Here is a 15557-nt window from a genome sequence, read left to right as displayed (position 1 = left end):
GAAAATGCAGAGAGTTCCCGTTGTGGCTCAGTGTTTAGCGAACCCGTCTAGTATCCATGGGGACACGGGTTCGATCCCTGGCCTCGCTCGGTGGGTTAAGGATCTGGTGTTGCCGTGAGCTGTGGTGTAGGTCACAGACGCGGCTTGGATCCCGTGTTGCTGTGGCTGTGTTGTAGGCAGGTAGCTACAGCTCTGATTTGACCCCTAGTCTGGGAACCTCCATATGCAGTTAGTGCGGCTCTAAAAAGACCAAAAAAATAAAAAATAAAAAATAAAAAATGAAAAAATAATCAGTGTTTGAAGGAGGAGAACGGATGCCTGCACAGGCAGCTGGAAGGGGGAGACCTGGAAGGTATCCTGTCCCTGGGCCAGGACTCAGCCATACACCCCCACCTAACTGGGAGGCGGGGAAACTGACTGTCACGGGGCCGCCTTCTTTTTTTTTTTTTTTCCCCCGTATTTTTGCCATTTCTAGGGCCGCTTCTGCAGCATATGGAGTTTCCCAGGCTAGGGGTCGAATCTGAGCTGTAGCCGCCGGCCTACACCACAGCCACAGCAAAGTGGGATCCAAGCTGCTTCCGCAACCTACACCATAGCTCACGGCAACACCAGATCCTTAACCCACTGAGCAAGGGCAGGGACCGAACCCGCAACCTCATGGTTCCTAGTCGGATTCGTTAACCACTGAGCCACGATGGGAACTCCAACGGAGCCTTCTTTTATTGGTTTGGAGCTTTTCTTTTTCAGCGTAAGCACAGTAGAAGAACGAGCCTTCAAACTCAAATTCGTTCACTCCGTGTACCTGACTGGTGAGGGCTTTGGGAGCTTTGGATGGAAATGAAAGAAGACACCTGTGGCCATTCCCTGCCCAGTTCCAGAAGTGTGCCAGGCCCTCCCGGGCACCGGACTCCTTGCACCCTGCTGTCCTGGGCTGCGCCGTCCAAGCAAACCCCCACTACCCCGAGTTCCCCCACATCCCCAGCCCACAGGGTCCTGGAGCCCAGTCTGTGCTCTCCGGGTCCCCGCCTGCACCGGGGTCTGTTTCCTGCCTGGCAGCCCTTCCCTGCCTCTGCCCCCATCCCCACTCCTCTTAGCTTTCAAAGATGTCACCACCTCTAGGAAGCCCTCCAGGATGCTTTCAGCCGCAGCATCCCCCTCCTCGGAACTCCTCAGGGCATCTCATCCTTGGGATGTGTATCCCTTCTACCTTGGGTTATGGCTTCTGGTGGGCAAGTCTTCCCCCTCCCAGAAGGTAGGCCCTTTGAGGGTCTCTCCCTGCATACACTGGTCAAAGGCATGGCGTATCTCCAGAAGCCACCAGGAGGCCAGGTCTTGTCCTTGGGTCTCCTTGGAAGGCCCAGTCCCCCCAGGGGCGCAGAAAGGGCTCATCTCTCATCCTTGCTGGATGAGCCCTGCTTGGCACCAGGCAAGCCACGGGCACCTGCTGACCACTCTGTGTGACCCTCTTTCCCCCTTGCTGATACCTTAGACTCTAGGCTGCAGTCCCCCCCGCCCCCCGTTCCACGACCCCACAGCGTGGGAAGCAGGAAGCTCTTAGCAGATCAGCCCAAAGGCCCTGCAGTCTCTAAGGACTTCCTCTTCCCAGGCCCCTGGGCCCGCAGCTCCCAAGGCAGGGAGGTGAGGGGTCTCAGTGGGGCAGGGGTGGGCCACGCTGACACAGACAAAAATCACCTGGCCCATCCCTGCCTCGGGGACACTCCTGGTCCAGTTGGGGACGACTCCCTCTCCAGTTCCGAAAGCTGTCACTGGTCCCCTAGCCCCCTTCTCAGAAAGTGCTGACGTCCAGCCTCCTCTCCCTCCCCAGCCCCTCATCCAGCACCTGCACAGGCTCGGCCTCCCTCCTTCTGGTCCCTGGGGACTCGGACTATTTCCTGGGAGCCAGCCCTTGAGGAGGAAGGAGGTGGGGTGGGGGGATGTCACACGGGGGTCCTTCCCTGGAGAGAGAGGCATTCCATCCTGTCTGTGTCACGGGGCCTGGGGCTGTGCCAAGGCCAGGCGGGCCCTGGGCCTGAGTAGGGGTCAAATCCCACGCACCTGATGGGCCCCCGGAGCCAGCCCTGGGGTGCCATCTCACCCAGCCTCCGCCCAGGGAGGCCCCGGCTCTGCAGCTCACGGGATCTTGCAGGCAACACGGGCTAGGACTCAAGGCGGTCTCTGTGCTACAAACTCTTGGCGCATTCTCAGCCTCCCCACCCCAGGAATGGTACTTGCAGCCTGGGCTGCAAAAGAGCCCAGTCCTGACCGCCCCCCCCGGCACTTCCCTGCAGTAGGAACCAGTGCCCCCCTCTCCCGGTACAAAGGCTCCATACTGGGGACCCTTCCTGGGCACCCCAACCCCCAATTAATCTGCAAACGGTCTGCTCACACCAGCCAATGCTTTATTGAAAAGAAGCACAGAAAGCATCCCCCACCCCTACAAACACACACACACATGCCCGCCATGCCCAGCTCTGACCCAGATCCTCTGAGCCCCCTGCCCTCACTGAGGTCACAGAGTTCCAGCTCATTCTGCCCTCTGGCCACAAGGACGTGGCCTCCATCCTGCAGACAGACCCGCACCCTCTGAGCTCGGGAGTAGGAGGTTCGCTGTCACCCCGTTCAGGGACAGTCCTCCTTTGTCTCCCCAAAGTGCCCGGGGCTCTGGCACTGCTGCACCCTCTGTCCTTTGGGACTGGCTCCCCAGCCGCACGGTGTCAGGAGTGAAGCTTGAGGGGACCTGGTGTCCTCCAGCAGTCGTGGGGCTGGGCAGGGCCTTTCCGGGGTGAGGCGAGGCTAGGAGTCAGATTCTGCAAGACATGGAGCACATGTATGCCAGGCTGGTAACCCCAGGGGTCAGGCCGGGGGGCGCTGTCAGGGGCATGGTGGGGGCAGACCCACAGCCGCCCATGCTCTCCGAGTTTGGGCCCAGTTCTTCCCTGGCCCCTCTGGCAACCATAACGACCCCAGACACTGGGTGTGCACAGCCGGGCACTTTAAGACACCCCCTTCCGAGGTAGAAAGGGCCATTTTTGCACAAAGGGCAACTCCGAATAAAGTAAAATGTTTAGGAGTGACTTTTTTTTTTTTTTTTTTTTTTTCTATTCAAAATATGTTTGAAGTGCTCCTGGGGAAAAAGGTTTTCTCATCAACACCCATGATTTGCTTTCCCCATGAAAGGGCCAGCCTGGCTTTGGGAATGTGGGACTCTGGGCATATTTATAAAGAAACAGCGTGGGATTGAAACGGCTTTGCAAGGCCATTCTGGGAAGCTTAGGTGGCTGGCACGTAGCTCCTTACTCCAGAGGCCACTCACCTGCAATCCAGCCCAGGGCCTTGGACAGAGGAGCAAATCAAGACCCTGGGAGGTCAAAGAGCAGAGTTCACGGAGCCCCTGCCCCTGGGGACCTGGCCCAGCACCCCACGAGGGAGGGGCTTCGAGGACCCCCCCACCCCCCAGGCAGGTGGCGGCTACTTGTCTGGCTCTCCCTCCCCTCCCCCAGCTCCCCTGCTGGGCTGACGACAAGCCTCACCTACAACGATGAGGGTGGCCTTGCTGACCGCCTGGCCCAGCGTGTTCTCGGCCACGGCCTTGTACTGGCCGCTGTCCTTGGCGGAGACGCTGGGGATGACCAGGGAGCACACGCCCAGCACGTCGGTGCTGTACACAGCAGGGTTCCCTGCCAGGCTCTGGTCGTTCTTGAACCAGGTGACGTGGGGCCGGGGCCAGCCCTGCACAGCGCAGGTCATGCAGCATTCGCAGCCCAGGGGCAGCAGGTGGGTCCGTAGCCCCACCAGGAAGCGTGGCTTCTGGCTCAGGTCTGGCTCCCGGAAGCGCGGGTGCTTCACCCTGCCCCTGTCTGCGGGGGAAACGGGCAGGAGAGGATGCTCAGAGAGTGAGCAGGGGGGCTGTGGCCAGCCTGGTCGGGGTGGAAGCTCCTGGTGCAGGTGGGCCTGGCCTTGGGCTTCCTGCCATGTCCCCACCCCCACCCCCGCCCCGTGAACTTGGCCCCAAGGCTGCCCAAGGCATTTTTTGATCCTTTTATCAAAAGCCTTTGGGGATTTCTGTTTCTGTACTGCAAGCTAACACACATTCCCTGTGAATAAACTGGAAAATCTAGGAAATCAAAGCGAGAGAGAAAACAAACCAAGCCCAATCTACCTCCTGGTGACCATGGCTACCATTCTGGTGTGGAATCTTCCAGACATTTTTATTTTTTATTTTATTTTTTTTTGCTTTTTGGGGCCGCACCCACGGCATATGGAAATTCCCAGGCTAGGGGTCAAATCGGACCTCTAGCTGCCAGCCTACGCCACAGCAACGTGGGATCCGAGCCACATCTGTGACCCACACCACAGCTCATGGCAACGCTGGGTCTTTAACCCACTGAGCGAGGCCGGGGATTGAACCCGCGACCTCATGGTTCCTAGTTAGGCTGGTTAACTGCTGGGCCATGAAGGCGGGACCCACCCTCATTCAGAGGACAGGGTGCAGGCATGCAGGACTAGCGGGGGGGGGGGAGTGAAGACCCCCCCCTTTTCCTGCCACCCCCACCATCCGCACTGCCCTCCGCCCAGCACAGGCTCACCTGGCTGCTCCTTTGGGACGACCCAGGGGTGGCGTGTGTCTGAGGGCTCGCTGGTGCCCAGCTCGTTCTTGGCCACCACGCGGAAGTGGTACTCGCAGCCTGGGAGGACGCCCACCAGGGTGAAGCGGCAATTGTGCAGGCGCTCGGCTGCGGGGCGCCAGGTTGCACAGGTCGAGGAGCGTGTCAGCACCGTGTAGTGCAGCGGGGTGGCCCCCGCCTCGGCCTCGTCTGGGGATGGTGCCCACTCAGCTGTCACAGAGCCTGGAGTGACTTCCTTCAGGACAATGGGCCCCGGGGCCCGTGGGCACGCTGTGGGGACAGAAGGGGAGGGCTGGGGCCTCGGTGCACCTGGTTGTAGCCTGGCAGCTGTCTGTCCCTGTCAGGTCCACTGGTCCTCCCCCTAGGTCTCTGAGTCCTCCCCCAGGTCCCCTTAGCCCTCCCCAGGTGCCCCAACTCTGTCCCAGGCCCCTAGCCCTCCCACCAGGTCCATGAGTCCTCCCTGGGTCCCTTAGTCCTTCCCAGGTCCCCAAGACCTTCCACAGGTCCCCAAGTCCTCCCCAAGTTCCCCTATTCCTCCCATAGGTCCCCTTAGTCCTCCCTCAGATCCCCGAGTCCTCCTCCAGGTCCCTGAGTCCTCCCCGAGGTCCCCAAGTCCTCCCCCACGTCCCTTTAACCCTCCCCGGATGCCCCAACTCCTCCCCAGGCCCCCTAGTCCTGCTTAGGACCCCTAGCCCTTCTCTCAGGTCCATGAGTCCTCCCTGGGTCCCCTGGTCCTTCCCAGGTCCCCCTAGTCCTCCCCTAGGTCCCCTAGTCCTCCCCAGTCCCCTTAGTCCTCTCCCAGGTCCCCTAGTCCTCCCCCCAGGTCCCCTTAGTCCTCTCCCAGGTCCCCTAGTCCTCCCCAGTCCCCTTAGTCCTCTCCCAGGTCCCCTAGTCCTCCCCCCAGGTCCCCTTAGTCCTCTCCCAGGTCCCCAAGTCCTTCCCAAGGTCCCCGAGTCCTCCTCCAGGTCCCCATCCAGGGCCCTGGAGACTGGTCTTGCCAGGCAAGGGCCGGGTTCTGCAGTGACTGCGGGGGCGGGAAAGCTCTCAGAAAAGAAGGCCCATTTTAATTCACTTTAATTTACTTATAAGTAAAACAACACAGGACCCAGGGACAGAGTAGGGGCTTTCCTGAGACCACATTACAGACCCCCCACTGTGGCTGTGGTCACTTCTGTGTCCAGAAACCCCTCCGGGGCTGGGGCTGGGGGATGGCACTCTCTGGGGTGGGGTGTGGGAAGGGGGTGCCTGTCTTCACTCACAGACCCTGAGTGAGGACCACTGGGCTCCTAGGATGGCTGTGGGCAGCTGTCCCCACGCGCCTGGGGCAGGAGGACAGCGCCTCCTTGTCCCCATCTGGGCCCTCATCCTCCAGGGTGGGGTTGTGGCCACCTGGACCCCCAGGCCAGGAAGAATCCGGGAGACCTGGGACCAGGCCCTGGGGAGCGGCCAGCTGTGTCCAGCCCCAGCTGGGCCCTCACCTGCCACCCTGAGGCGGAAGCTGTAGGTGGCCTCCTCCCCCTGCAGGCTCCGCAGCACCACGGTGTAGAGGCCGCTGTCCGCGAGGCTGGCTGCAGGGACCAGCAGCTGGGTGAGGCCGTCTTTAGCGGAGGTCACACTTCTGGCAGGCAAGGGTAAGCCGTCCTTCAGCCAGGTCACCTCCGGCATGGGGGCAGCCTGGGAAGCGAGGAAGGAGGGGAGAAGGGGAGGGGAGAGGGGAGAGACGATGGCGCTTGAGCTGGGCCGAGGTGTGAGTGTGACAAGCCTTCTAAGAGGCATGTCCGTGGTGGTGGTGACGGGCTGTTGTGGGCAGCGGGCATGGTGGCCAGTGCTGGGAGACGGAGCTGGAAAGGGGGGCTGGCAAACGCTCTAAGGGCCCTGCACGTCACATCCACCCAGATACCTGCTGCTCTACGGTGTGACGAGGAAGAGAGAATCAGACCTGGATTCTCATACAGGGCCGGGGGAGGGAGGGTGGGGAGGAGTGGGGAGGGCTGGTGGGGTCCCTGCTCTCATCCAGGAGGGGGAGTATGGTGGCCTGCCCCTGGCCAGCGTGGGGAACCGGCCCAGCTGCCTGATGGCCATGCCACCAATGCCCATGAGACCCTTGGCTCTGGGTGCGCTGGGCATCAGAGTCACATGGGGTGTGACCGTGATCCACCTCACAGGACTGTCTGAGGACCCGAGACGTTAACAATACGCTGGGGGGAGGGGGGGGAAGGAGAATGGGGCCCAGGACGGAGCAAACACTCAGTGGGTCTTAAATATTTTTGTCATCATCACCGAAGTCACTATTATGGTGTAATGGCTAAGAACACGTGATTTAGAGTTAGAGCCCGGGCTGCACCTGCAGCCCATGGATGTTCCCAGGCCAGGGGTCGAATTGGAGCTGCAGCTCCCAGTCTACACCACAGCCACAGCAACTTGGGATCTGAGCCACGTCTGGGACCCACAGTGCAGCTCAGGGCAACACTGGATCCTTAACCCACTGAACGAGGCCAGGGATCAAACCTGTGTCCTCATGGATAGTAGTTGGGTTTGTTACTGCTAGGCCACAAGAGAAAACTCCCTAGATCCAGGTCTGAATCTAGCTCTGCCACCTGTGAGCGTCCCACATGGATGATGCTGATGGAGGTGATTTTAATAATACAAATAACCACAATGATGATGACAATAGCGAACACATACTGGGTACTTGCCATGTGTCCAGAACTATTTATGCACTTTTATGTATTAATTCCTTGAATCCTCAGGACAACTCTTTGAGATAAGTCACTATTACTACGTCCATTTGACAGACGAGGATGTGGGATCAAGAGAGGTTAAGATTTACATCCAAATTCAAACAGCTGGCGAGTGATGAGACCAGAATTTGAATCCAGGCCCCTGTGCTTCTAACCACTACACTGGCCACTCAGCTCCGCACACAGAGACACTTGGTGCCGCTTGAGGACCGTCTTGAGTCAAACGCAGGCCATGTGTTTGCACATCACACATTCTCAAGTCAAAGGGCTGCGTGACCGGGGCTGTACCCTCCACCATTTCCAGACTCAGAAGGTGGAGAAAGTGTGCACCCCCGCCACCCGCCCCCCCTTAGAGGTGCAGTACCGGGAGCCACCACCAGAGGGGTTCAGAAGCCCAAGCAGAGTGACCGCCCAGTAACCAGGGGCACCCACGAAGAGGTCCCTCTCCTCCCTGTCTCGCCACTGCCTGACACCCAGCACAAGCCCAGGTCACTGACCAGGGGCCAGAAGGGGACTGGGAAGGAAAGAGGCCCACAGGGCTGCCCCCTGCAGCCCGCCAGGTGTGCTCACCTCAAAGTGGACAGGCACGCGAACTGTGTCCCCAGCTCTGACCATCAGTGGGTCCTTCATACTGGCATCCAGGAGGAACCTGGGACGGACTGGAACACACATGGGGCTGCTTGTCACTGCCCTGTGCATGTGGTCACCAGGGTCCAGCCAGCCCTGGGTCACCACCAGGCAGCGGGGAGGGGATGCTGGGATCTGCAGGAGCTGGAGAGGGGGCTGGAGGGGGTCTGGGGGAGCCTAGGGCGTTGGGGCAGGGGCGATGAGTGCAGGGACGATGGGGCTGAGGAAGCACAGCCGACAGGGAGAACCTGAGGATCCAGTCGGAACGGACGGGACAGGGCGGTGAGAAACCAGAAGGAGCCCAAATCCTACACTGGTGGTGAGACACGACCCTCGGAGGCAGGCAGGGGCCTCATTGGGGGAGTGCCAACAAGGCCCCTGGGGACTTTCACCAGACGCCTCCCGTATGGTCACAGGGACGACTGGGGTCTGCTGGGACAGCCCAGCGTCAGCCTGGGCCAAAGGCAGGTCCGTTGCTCCAGGAACAAAAGAGGAAGAACCGTCCATCTTCCAGTAACCAGGGTGGGGGCGCGGCTCCTGCTCCGACGTGAAGGCAGGAGCTGAGGGCCCAGCCTCTCAGGCCCAAGAGTTCTGGGTGGGCCTGGGTTTGGGGGTCAGTCACCTGGCTCAAACCCTGGCTCTGCCACACACCAGCGGTGAGGGCGGCCCAAGGCAGCGTACACCTGACCTCAGCTTTCTCATCTGTAACTTGGGGATAATATTGACCTTGTAGGATTTTCACGAGGTGTCATGAAAGCACATTTCTGAACAGACCTGGCCAGCTTGGCATCCAGCCCCTCCAGGCATCCATAGTGAACCTTCTGGAAGCTGGGGGGAGGGGATCAGAGCCCCCCTAGGAAGGGCCTGGGGCTGCAGGAGGGCGTGGCACTCACCAGTGACGGGCATGGCTTGCACAACTGTGTCCAGGGTGGCGGGCTGGCCGTGGCCACCGTCGTTCACTGCTGTCACCCGCACGAAGTAGCCCTCCCGGGGCCGCAACCCCTTAGCGGTGAAGGTGGTGCCAGACACGGTGCCCGTGTGGCACGGGGTCCAGTGGACGCTGTCCGAGCTGCACAGCTCCACCACGTAGCCCTGGGCTTCGTCCCCATCCTGGGTATCTGGTCGGGCCCAGCTCAGGGTGATGCTCGTGTGTGACGTGTCTGTGACTCGGAGGTCCCTCACGGGCCCGGGGGTTCTGGCCAGACACCAAGGGGGTCAGAGGTGTCGGAGGGTATGGCCTCTCCTGAGGGGCCCCCTCCATGAGTGGCTGTGGATCCCTTTCACTTAAGGATCCACCTGCGGACATTCCCGAAGCACCTGCCGGCACCCAAATCTCTGCTCGGTCCCAGGCTCCTCCTCAGTCTGCACACCCAGCCCAGGTCACCTCCTCCAGGAAGCCTCCCCTGACTCCTTCCATCCACTTGCCGACCTGCCACCCCCTTCCCCTGATCTCCCATAACTGCCCAAAGCTGGCATTTTAGTTGATGAGAACTTAGGCTCCAAGACCCCCGAAAACTAGAATTCTCTGTTTTTTTTTTTTTTTTTTTTTCCTGAGCTCTAAGTTCCAGCTCAGGACGGCCCTGGGCACTTGGTCCACACTTCGTGCTCTTTCCCTGTGAAATGGGCACCATGACAACACGGCTCACCCCCCAAGAGGGTTTCAGAACAGACTGTGGTGTGTGTAAAGGGCTTTGTGAACAGCATGGGGTTCAGGGCTCTGGCTGCCAAGCCTGGGGACCACCTGGTGGGGGGCACCCCTGGGCGCCCAGCCCCGAGACTCCCCTGAGTCTCTCCAGGCCCCGTGGCTACTTCCTTGGGGCTTGTCTGACACAGAAGGACACCCTGGCTGCTCCACAAGGGCTGGGAATGTGCCACTTCCCTACTGTGGCATGTCACTGGCGGGGTCGGGAGAGGTGCATAGAGCAGATACCTGTGTGGAGGGAGGCACTGATGGGTGGGATGCCCTCTGCTCGACTTTGGGAAATTTGTTGGGTTTTTTTCCTGTGTTTTGGGGCTTTTTTGTTTGTTTGTTTCTGTCTTTTTAGGGCTGCACCTGCAGCATAGGGAAGTTCCCAGGCTGGGAGTTGAATCGGAGCTACAGCTGCGGGCCTACACCACAGCCCCAGCAACGCTGGATCCGAGCTGCATCTGTGACCCACACCACAGCTCACGGCAATGGTGGATCCTTAACCCACCGAGCGAGGCCAGGGATCAAACCTGCATCCTTGTGGATACTAGTCAGGTTCGTTACCATTGAGCCACCACGGGAACTCCCTTGCTTTGGGAAATGTGGATTAGCCACGCTAGGACAGCTCTCTCTCTCCTGTAGGACCTGGAGATGCCTTAGTCACGATGACCACAGGCCTTCTTAGCTGTTCCTGCTGTTCTCACACTGTTGGCACCTCCAGGGGCCCTGGTGTACCCAAGGCCACAGGGAGGGCAGTGCTGCTCTAGCCTAGAGGGTCCCCACGGATGCACCTGATCCTGGCACAATGCCAGGGTGGGGACTTGCTAGTGAGACTCTCCTGGGAGCTCCCCCCGCAACCTCTCACCACACCACCCAGGATGACCCCTCACTGTGGGAGAGTGGGTGCTGACAGGGCTGAGACCAGTGAGTGACCTGGGAAGGCCTCTTCCAGTCCCCATTTCTGGCTGCTGGGCCTGTCTGGTCTCCGTGACAGGGCTTTAGGCCTGCCTGCCAGCCCCCCCTTTCCTCGGGAATGTCCCTAGCCTGGGGCTTCCGGTCCCCTCCCTGCTCACCCCGCTGCCATCCCCTCCCGGGCTGGCACTGCACTTACTCATGGGGTCCCTGGCAAAGACAGCATCCGACGGGGGCCCAGGTTCTCCGAGGCCAGCAGGAGCCACGGCCGTGACGCGGAACTCATACTGAGCGCCCTGCCGCAGGTCCGCCACTGTCCATGTCTTCTCTGTGGAGAGAGAGTCCCGCCTGATGGGGCTGGTGGGGTCTGGACAACACCAGCCTGGCTACACCCCTGCCGCATGTGACCCAGCCCTCGACGGGAGAAGGACGCTCCTCGGGGTCTCAGGGCTTGAATCCATCTGGTTCTGCCACCAACGTGGGGGAAGTCTCTCTGGTTCCCTTGCCAGAGATGCGCGGGCCGAGCCCTGAAAGGCACAGCCTGGCACCCAGCACAGCCTGCCTGGCACCCTCACCCCCTTCGTCCTCCTGCTGGCCTGGTTTTGGCTTTTCTGCATTCCTCTTGGTTTCAGAACTAAGTTCTTAGGAATCTACTTGGGAAGGGGACACTTCTGCTGTCTGGATGAGGAGCTGTGAGCAGCCTGGGTGGGACCTCCATCAAACCAGGGTCTCCCAACCCCACCGCTACTGATATTTTGGGCCAGACGCTCTGTTTGGGGAAGGGACGGGGGGTGGGGGCACTGCCCTGGAGTTGAAGGACGTGCAGCCACATCTCAGCTCCAGCCTCCCCCCACTTCAGGGTGATGGCTCCAAAGAGTGCACGTGGCCAAAGGCCCTGGGGTCAAACCCCCACAGGCGAGATGCCTGTACTAAAGCCACCTGGCTTGATGCCACCGCAGGACCCCGGGCGGGGGTCCAGGGAGGCTGTGGAGGCCTGGATGGTGGGCACCCCCGGCTGCTCACCGGACACTGGCTGCTGGTTCACGGCCGCCCAAGTGTGGCTTCCTTTCTTACGCTTCTCGATCAGGTAGCCCAGGATGTGGGCACTGCCCGGGCCCCGAGGTGCGGTCCATGACAGTGTGATGCTCTGGCTGGAGGCTGACAGGATGGTTGGGGAAGAAGGGGGCCCGGGCAGAGCTGGGGACAGAGAAGGAGCTGGTCAGCCAGAGGCTGGGAGAGCTGCTACTCCAGCAGGTCCTGGTGCAGGAGCAGGCACCTGGGGCCGGCCACATGCCATCTCTCCCTGGGGAGTGTCAGGGCCTAAGCTAGCCCGCAGCTGGGGGCAGAAGTGATGGAAACGGTAAAGCACTGTGGCCTGGGGGTCTAGAGCCAGCCCTGAGGCCCCTCAGCCCCAAGGCAGATGCTCCGGATGGAGGGCGATGCCGGCCCCGCCCCGTGGCACTGCCGGTGCACCCCATTCCCACAGAGCCCCCGCTGGAGAAGCCCCCATGCATCCGACTTGTGGATTGCAGAGGACATTGGGGAAAGGCATCACCCAGGGCTGTCGGGAAACCTCAAGACCCCCAGGCACCAGCTGGTGGCCCCAACTCTGGGCACAGTTGGGGGAGCCTGGCAGTGTCCCTTCCCTGGCCCCAGCCTGGCCTCTCACCGTCAGGAGCCACCAGCACCTCCTTGGACTCCAGGGCCTCCCCAGGCCCCTCGGCGGTCACGGCCCGCACGCGGAAGGTGTACTTCTTGCCCCGCTCCGTGTGGGGGTCCGTGAAGGCGGTGCTGTCCGGGGGGGGCTCGCCAACCTTCAACCAGGTGCTCCGGCCGGCCTGCTGCCTCTCCACCATGTAGTGGTCCAGGGCCCGGCCCCCATCGTCCTTCGGGGGCCGCCAGCGGAGGCAGACGCCAGCGCCGTGGCAGTCCTGCACCTCCAGGGGGCCCTCCGGGGGCTGGGGCTTGTCTGCAGACCCCCAGGGGAGCAGGAAGAGAAGGGGGTCAGGGAAGACTCGGAGAGTTGCGCTGAACCCCCCCCCCATCAGCGGGGCACCTGCCTCGGGGTGGAGGGCCTAGGTGGGCTTTCCCTGGAGGCGACCCTGGTCTCCGCCCCCCACATCCCCCGGGAGGTGACACGGGGTGCCGCAGCCCTGAGCCCAGTCCCAGGGGGCCACGGGTAGGCCCACCTTGCTGGCACAGCTCAAGGCTGGGGCCACCACCCACCCCAGCGCTGGCCCTAGAGCCCGCTGTGTCAGCCACGGGGACCCATGGCCTGTCTTCCCCATGGGAGTTGGTTCCTTTGTCTAAACTGCTCTTCCCAGTCTGAGGAGGGGGAGAGAAGGAATCTTTTTTTTTTTTTTTTGTCTTTTTGCCATTTCTTGGGCTGCTTCTGCGGCATATAGAGGTTCCCAGGCTAGGGGTTGAATCGGAGCTGTGGCCGCCGGCCTACACCAGAGCCACAGCAACGCGGGATCCGAGCCGTGTCTGCAACCTACACCACAGCTCACGGCAATGCCGGATCCTTAACCCACTAAGCAAGGCCAGGGATCGAACCCGCAACCTCATGGTTTCTAGTCGGATTCGTTAACCACTGAGCCATGACGGGAACTCCCAGAGAAGGCATCTTAAAGAGCATGCACATGGGGTCAGCTCCAGGGACTCCCCTCCGCAGGGCCTGCCCCCTGCCAGGGAGGGCTCAGCAGGGCTGGGGACAGGGCTAGGCTGGCACCTAGGACTTGCAGGGTGAGCTGAGCCTTCACGGAGCCGCCCTTGCTCCTCAGCGTCACACTGTACTGGCCACAGTCCTTCCTGCTGGCGCTGGGGAGACACAGCCGCGTGAAGCTGTCCCCCACGGCCACTTGGGCCCCCTTGCTGCCGCCAGTCGCCACTTCGGCCCCATCCTTCTTCCAGGTGGCCTGGACCGGGAGGCGGCTCTGGAAGGGGACTTTCATGGCCACTGGCTTCCCGGCCTTGACCACCAGCGGCTCCTTGAGTTTCTCGGCCACGTCTGGAGCGATGACAGGGGGGTCTGGGGGAGGACAGGGCACAAGAGTCAGACACGGCCACCAACACTGGGCACCTGGGGGTGAGGAAGGAAGGGCCCAGAAAAGGAAGCCAGGCCCAGGGGCCCCAGGGCTGGGTCCGCAGCGGGAGGCTGAGGGCCGGACCTTGCTGAGGACGTGCTGATGCAGAATGGGGCACATCCAGGCTGCTGTTTAAAACCACCCTCTCACACTAAGGATGAGGCTGCACCCGGGCCTCAGGCCTGCGACACGTTTGGACGACAAGCCGTGGAATGGTCACCCGGCCGAGAGCCCACCTAGCAGGAAGGGCAGGGCCAGGTCTCACCATGGACGGTCAGCGTGGCCTCGCTTTTCTGGTCCCCGGCCACGAAGCTGTACTTGCCAGCCTGGGTCCCCTCTGCGTGGGCAATGAGGAGCCTGTGCGCCAGCCCGTCCTGCTCGAAGACCACTCCATCTCGGGCACTGAGCTGGGAATGAGGTCACAGGGGGGCGGTCACTCCACCCTGTCCAAAGCCCGTGCCGCTGGCCAGGGCCTTTCTGGGGCAACCGCAGAGGGGGAACTGAGTGCTCGGTGCGTGCTAGGCTTCGGCCAATCCCCCCTGTGTCTAGGGTCTCATTTAATTGTTCCAGTGACCTGATGAAGCGGGTACCACTATCAACCCCGTTTTATAGAGGAGGAGACCTAAGGCCACGTCCATGGTGAGTGGCCGGGCTGGGGTCAGCTCTGTCCAGCTGATGCCAAGGCTGAGCTTTAGAGCCCAGGGACGACTCCCTCCTGAGCTGACAGCAAAAGTGGGGATGGGAGCTGTTCAGAGAGGTGAGAGCCCATCCAGCTGGGCCGAGAGGATGGCGTCTGCAGGGCCTAGAAGGGCAGGTAGGCTTCAACAGGTGTTGGGAGGGGAGGGCACTTTGGATGGTGGGAGGGGCATGCGCGGGGCAGTGGGACACGTGCCCTTTAAAATCCAGTTTTATTTTAATGGTGGGTCAAAAAAATGATAAGAATAAAAAAAATTAAATCAAAAAAAAAAAAAAAAGGGAGTTTCTGTCGTGGGGCAGCAGAAGTGAATCTGACTAGGTTGTGGGTTCGATCCCTCGCCTCACTCAGTGGGTTAAGGATCTGGTGTTGTCGTGAGCTGTGGCGTAGGTCACAGACACAGCTTGGATTCGGCATGGCTATGGCTGTGGCATAGGCCGGCGGCTAGAGCTCCGATTAGACCCCTAGCCTGGGAACATCCATATGCTGCGGGAATGGCCCTAAAAAGCAAAAAAAAAAAAAAAAAAAAAAAAAAAAAATTAATTGTGGGTTGTTTAACCTTTAAACTTTGCCCAGAATCGGTGTGTTGGTGAGTCAGTAAAGCGCAAAATGAAAACTTTCCTGCAAAGCCGCCACCCTCTACTCTTCTTGGCTCCGCCCCATCCCTCCCCCACAAACCGGGTGATCAGGGGGGTGGGGGCTGCACCTTGACTCCATCTTTAAACCAGGCTCCAGGTCCCAGGTCGCGGGTGAGGGTGCAGGAGAGCACGGCGGTCTCTCCGTGCTGCACCTCCGTGTCAGCCAGGCCTTGGGAGAAGTGGCCGAAGGAGCCTGGAGAGACAAGGGGGTGTGGGGGCCGGACAGCCTCCCAGGCCATGGCCCGCATTGCACCCTGGGGGCCACAGTCCCACCACCTGGGCTAGGACGGTGCCAGCAGGGCCAGGCTGCCCGTTATTCTGCCTCCGGGCCTGGGCCGGTACAGGGGATGCGGGATCAAGGGAGGTGAAGGGGCCCTTGAGTCACACAGAGGGGACATCCAGGTGACCCGCAGAGAGCTGGTTCAACAACTGCAGGGCTTTGGACATGGGGTGTTGAGATACACAGAGGCCCCGAGCCCCACACAGCCTCATCCACCTGCACGAGGAGGAAGAAGAGGTCCCTGGAAACGGGGGGCACTGCGGGGAC

At 61.0% G+C, this 15557-nt stretch overlaps 1 protein-coding gene across 4 annotated transcripts in view; it reads right to left on the bottom strand.

The window, feature by feature from the left end:
- IGFN1 (immunoglobulin-like and fibronectin type III domain containing 1) overlaps positions 2380-15557 on the bottom strand; it is a 31665-nt gene continuing 18487 nt past the window's right edge. For 3 of the 4 annotated variants that reach the window (XR_002336273.1, XR_002336271.1, XR_002336272.1), the window contains 12 exons: positions 15079-15203; positions 13944-14085; positions 13324-13623; positions 12262-12561; positions 11616-11789; positions 10792-10920; positions 8887-9188; positions 7937-8025; positions 6104-6299; positions 4587-4895; positions 3531-3857; positions 2380-2807 (listed from right to left, as the gene is read on the bottom strand). Coding sequence is in view for 1 of the 4 variants with exons in the window: in XM_021064507.1 (XP_020920166.1) it covers positions 2794-2807; positions 3531-3857; positions 4587-4895; positions 6104-6299; positions 7937-8025; positions 8887-9188; positions 10788-10920; positions 11616-11789; positions 12262-12561; positions 13324-13623; positions 13944-14085; positions 15079-15203 (2411 nt within the window). In the remaining 3 variants the exon portion in view is untranslated. Of the gene's footprint in view, positions 2808-3530; positions 3858-4586; positions 4896-6103; positions 6300-7936; positions 8026-8886; positions 9189-10787; positions 10921-11615; positions 11790-12261; positions 12562-13323; positions 13624-13943; positions 14086-15078; positions 15204-15557 lie in introns of all 4 variants that reach the window. The other variant, XM_021064507.1, reaches the window with a different exon arrangement.

The sequence above is a fragment of the Sus scrofa genome, chromosome 10 (genome assembly GCF_000003025.6).
Source record: "Sus scrofa isolate TJ Tabasco breed Duroc chromosome 10, Sscrofa11.1, whole genome shotgun sequence".
NCBI lineage: Eukaryota > Metazoa > Chordata > Mammalia > Artiodactyla > Suidae > Sus > Sus scrofa.
This window is presented reverse-complemented; position numbering and strand designations above follow the sequence as displayed.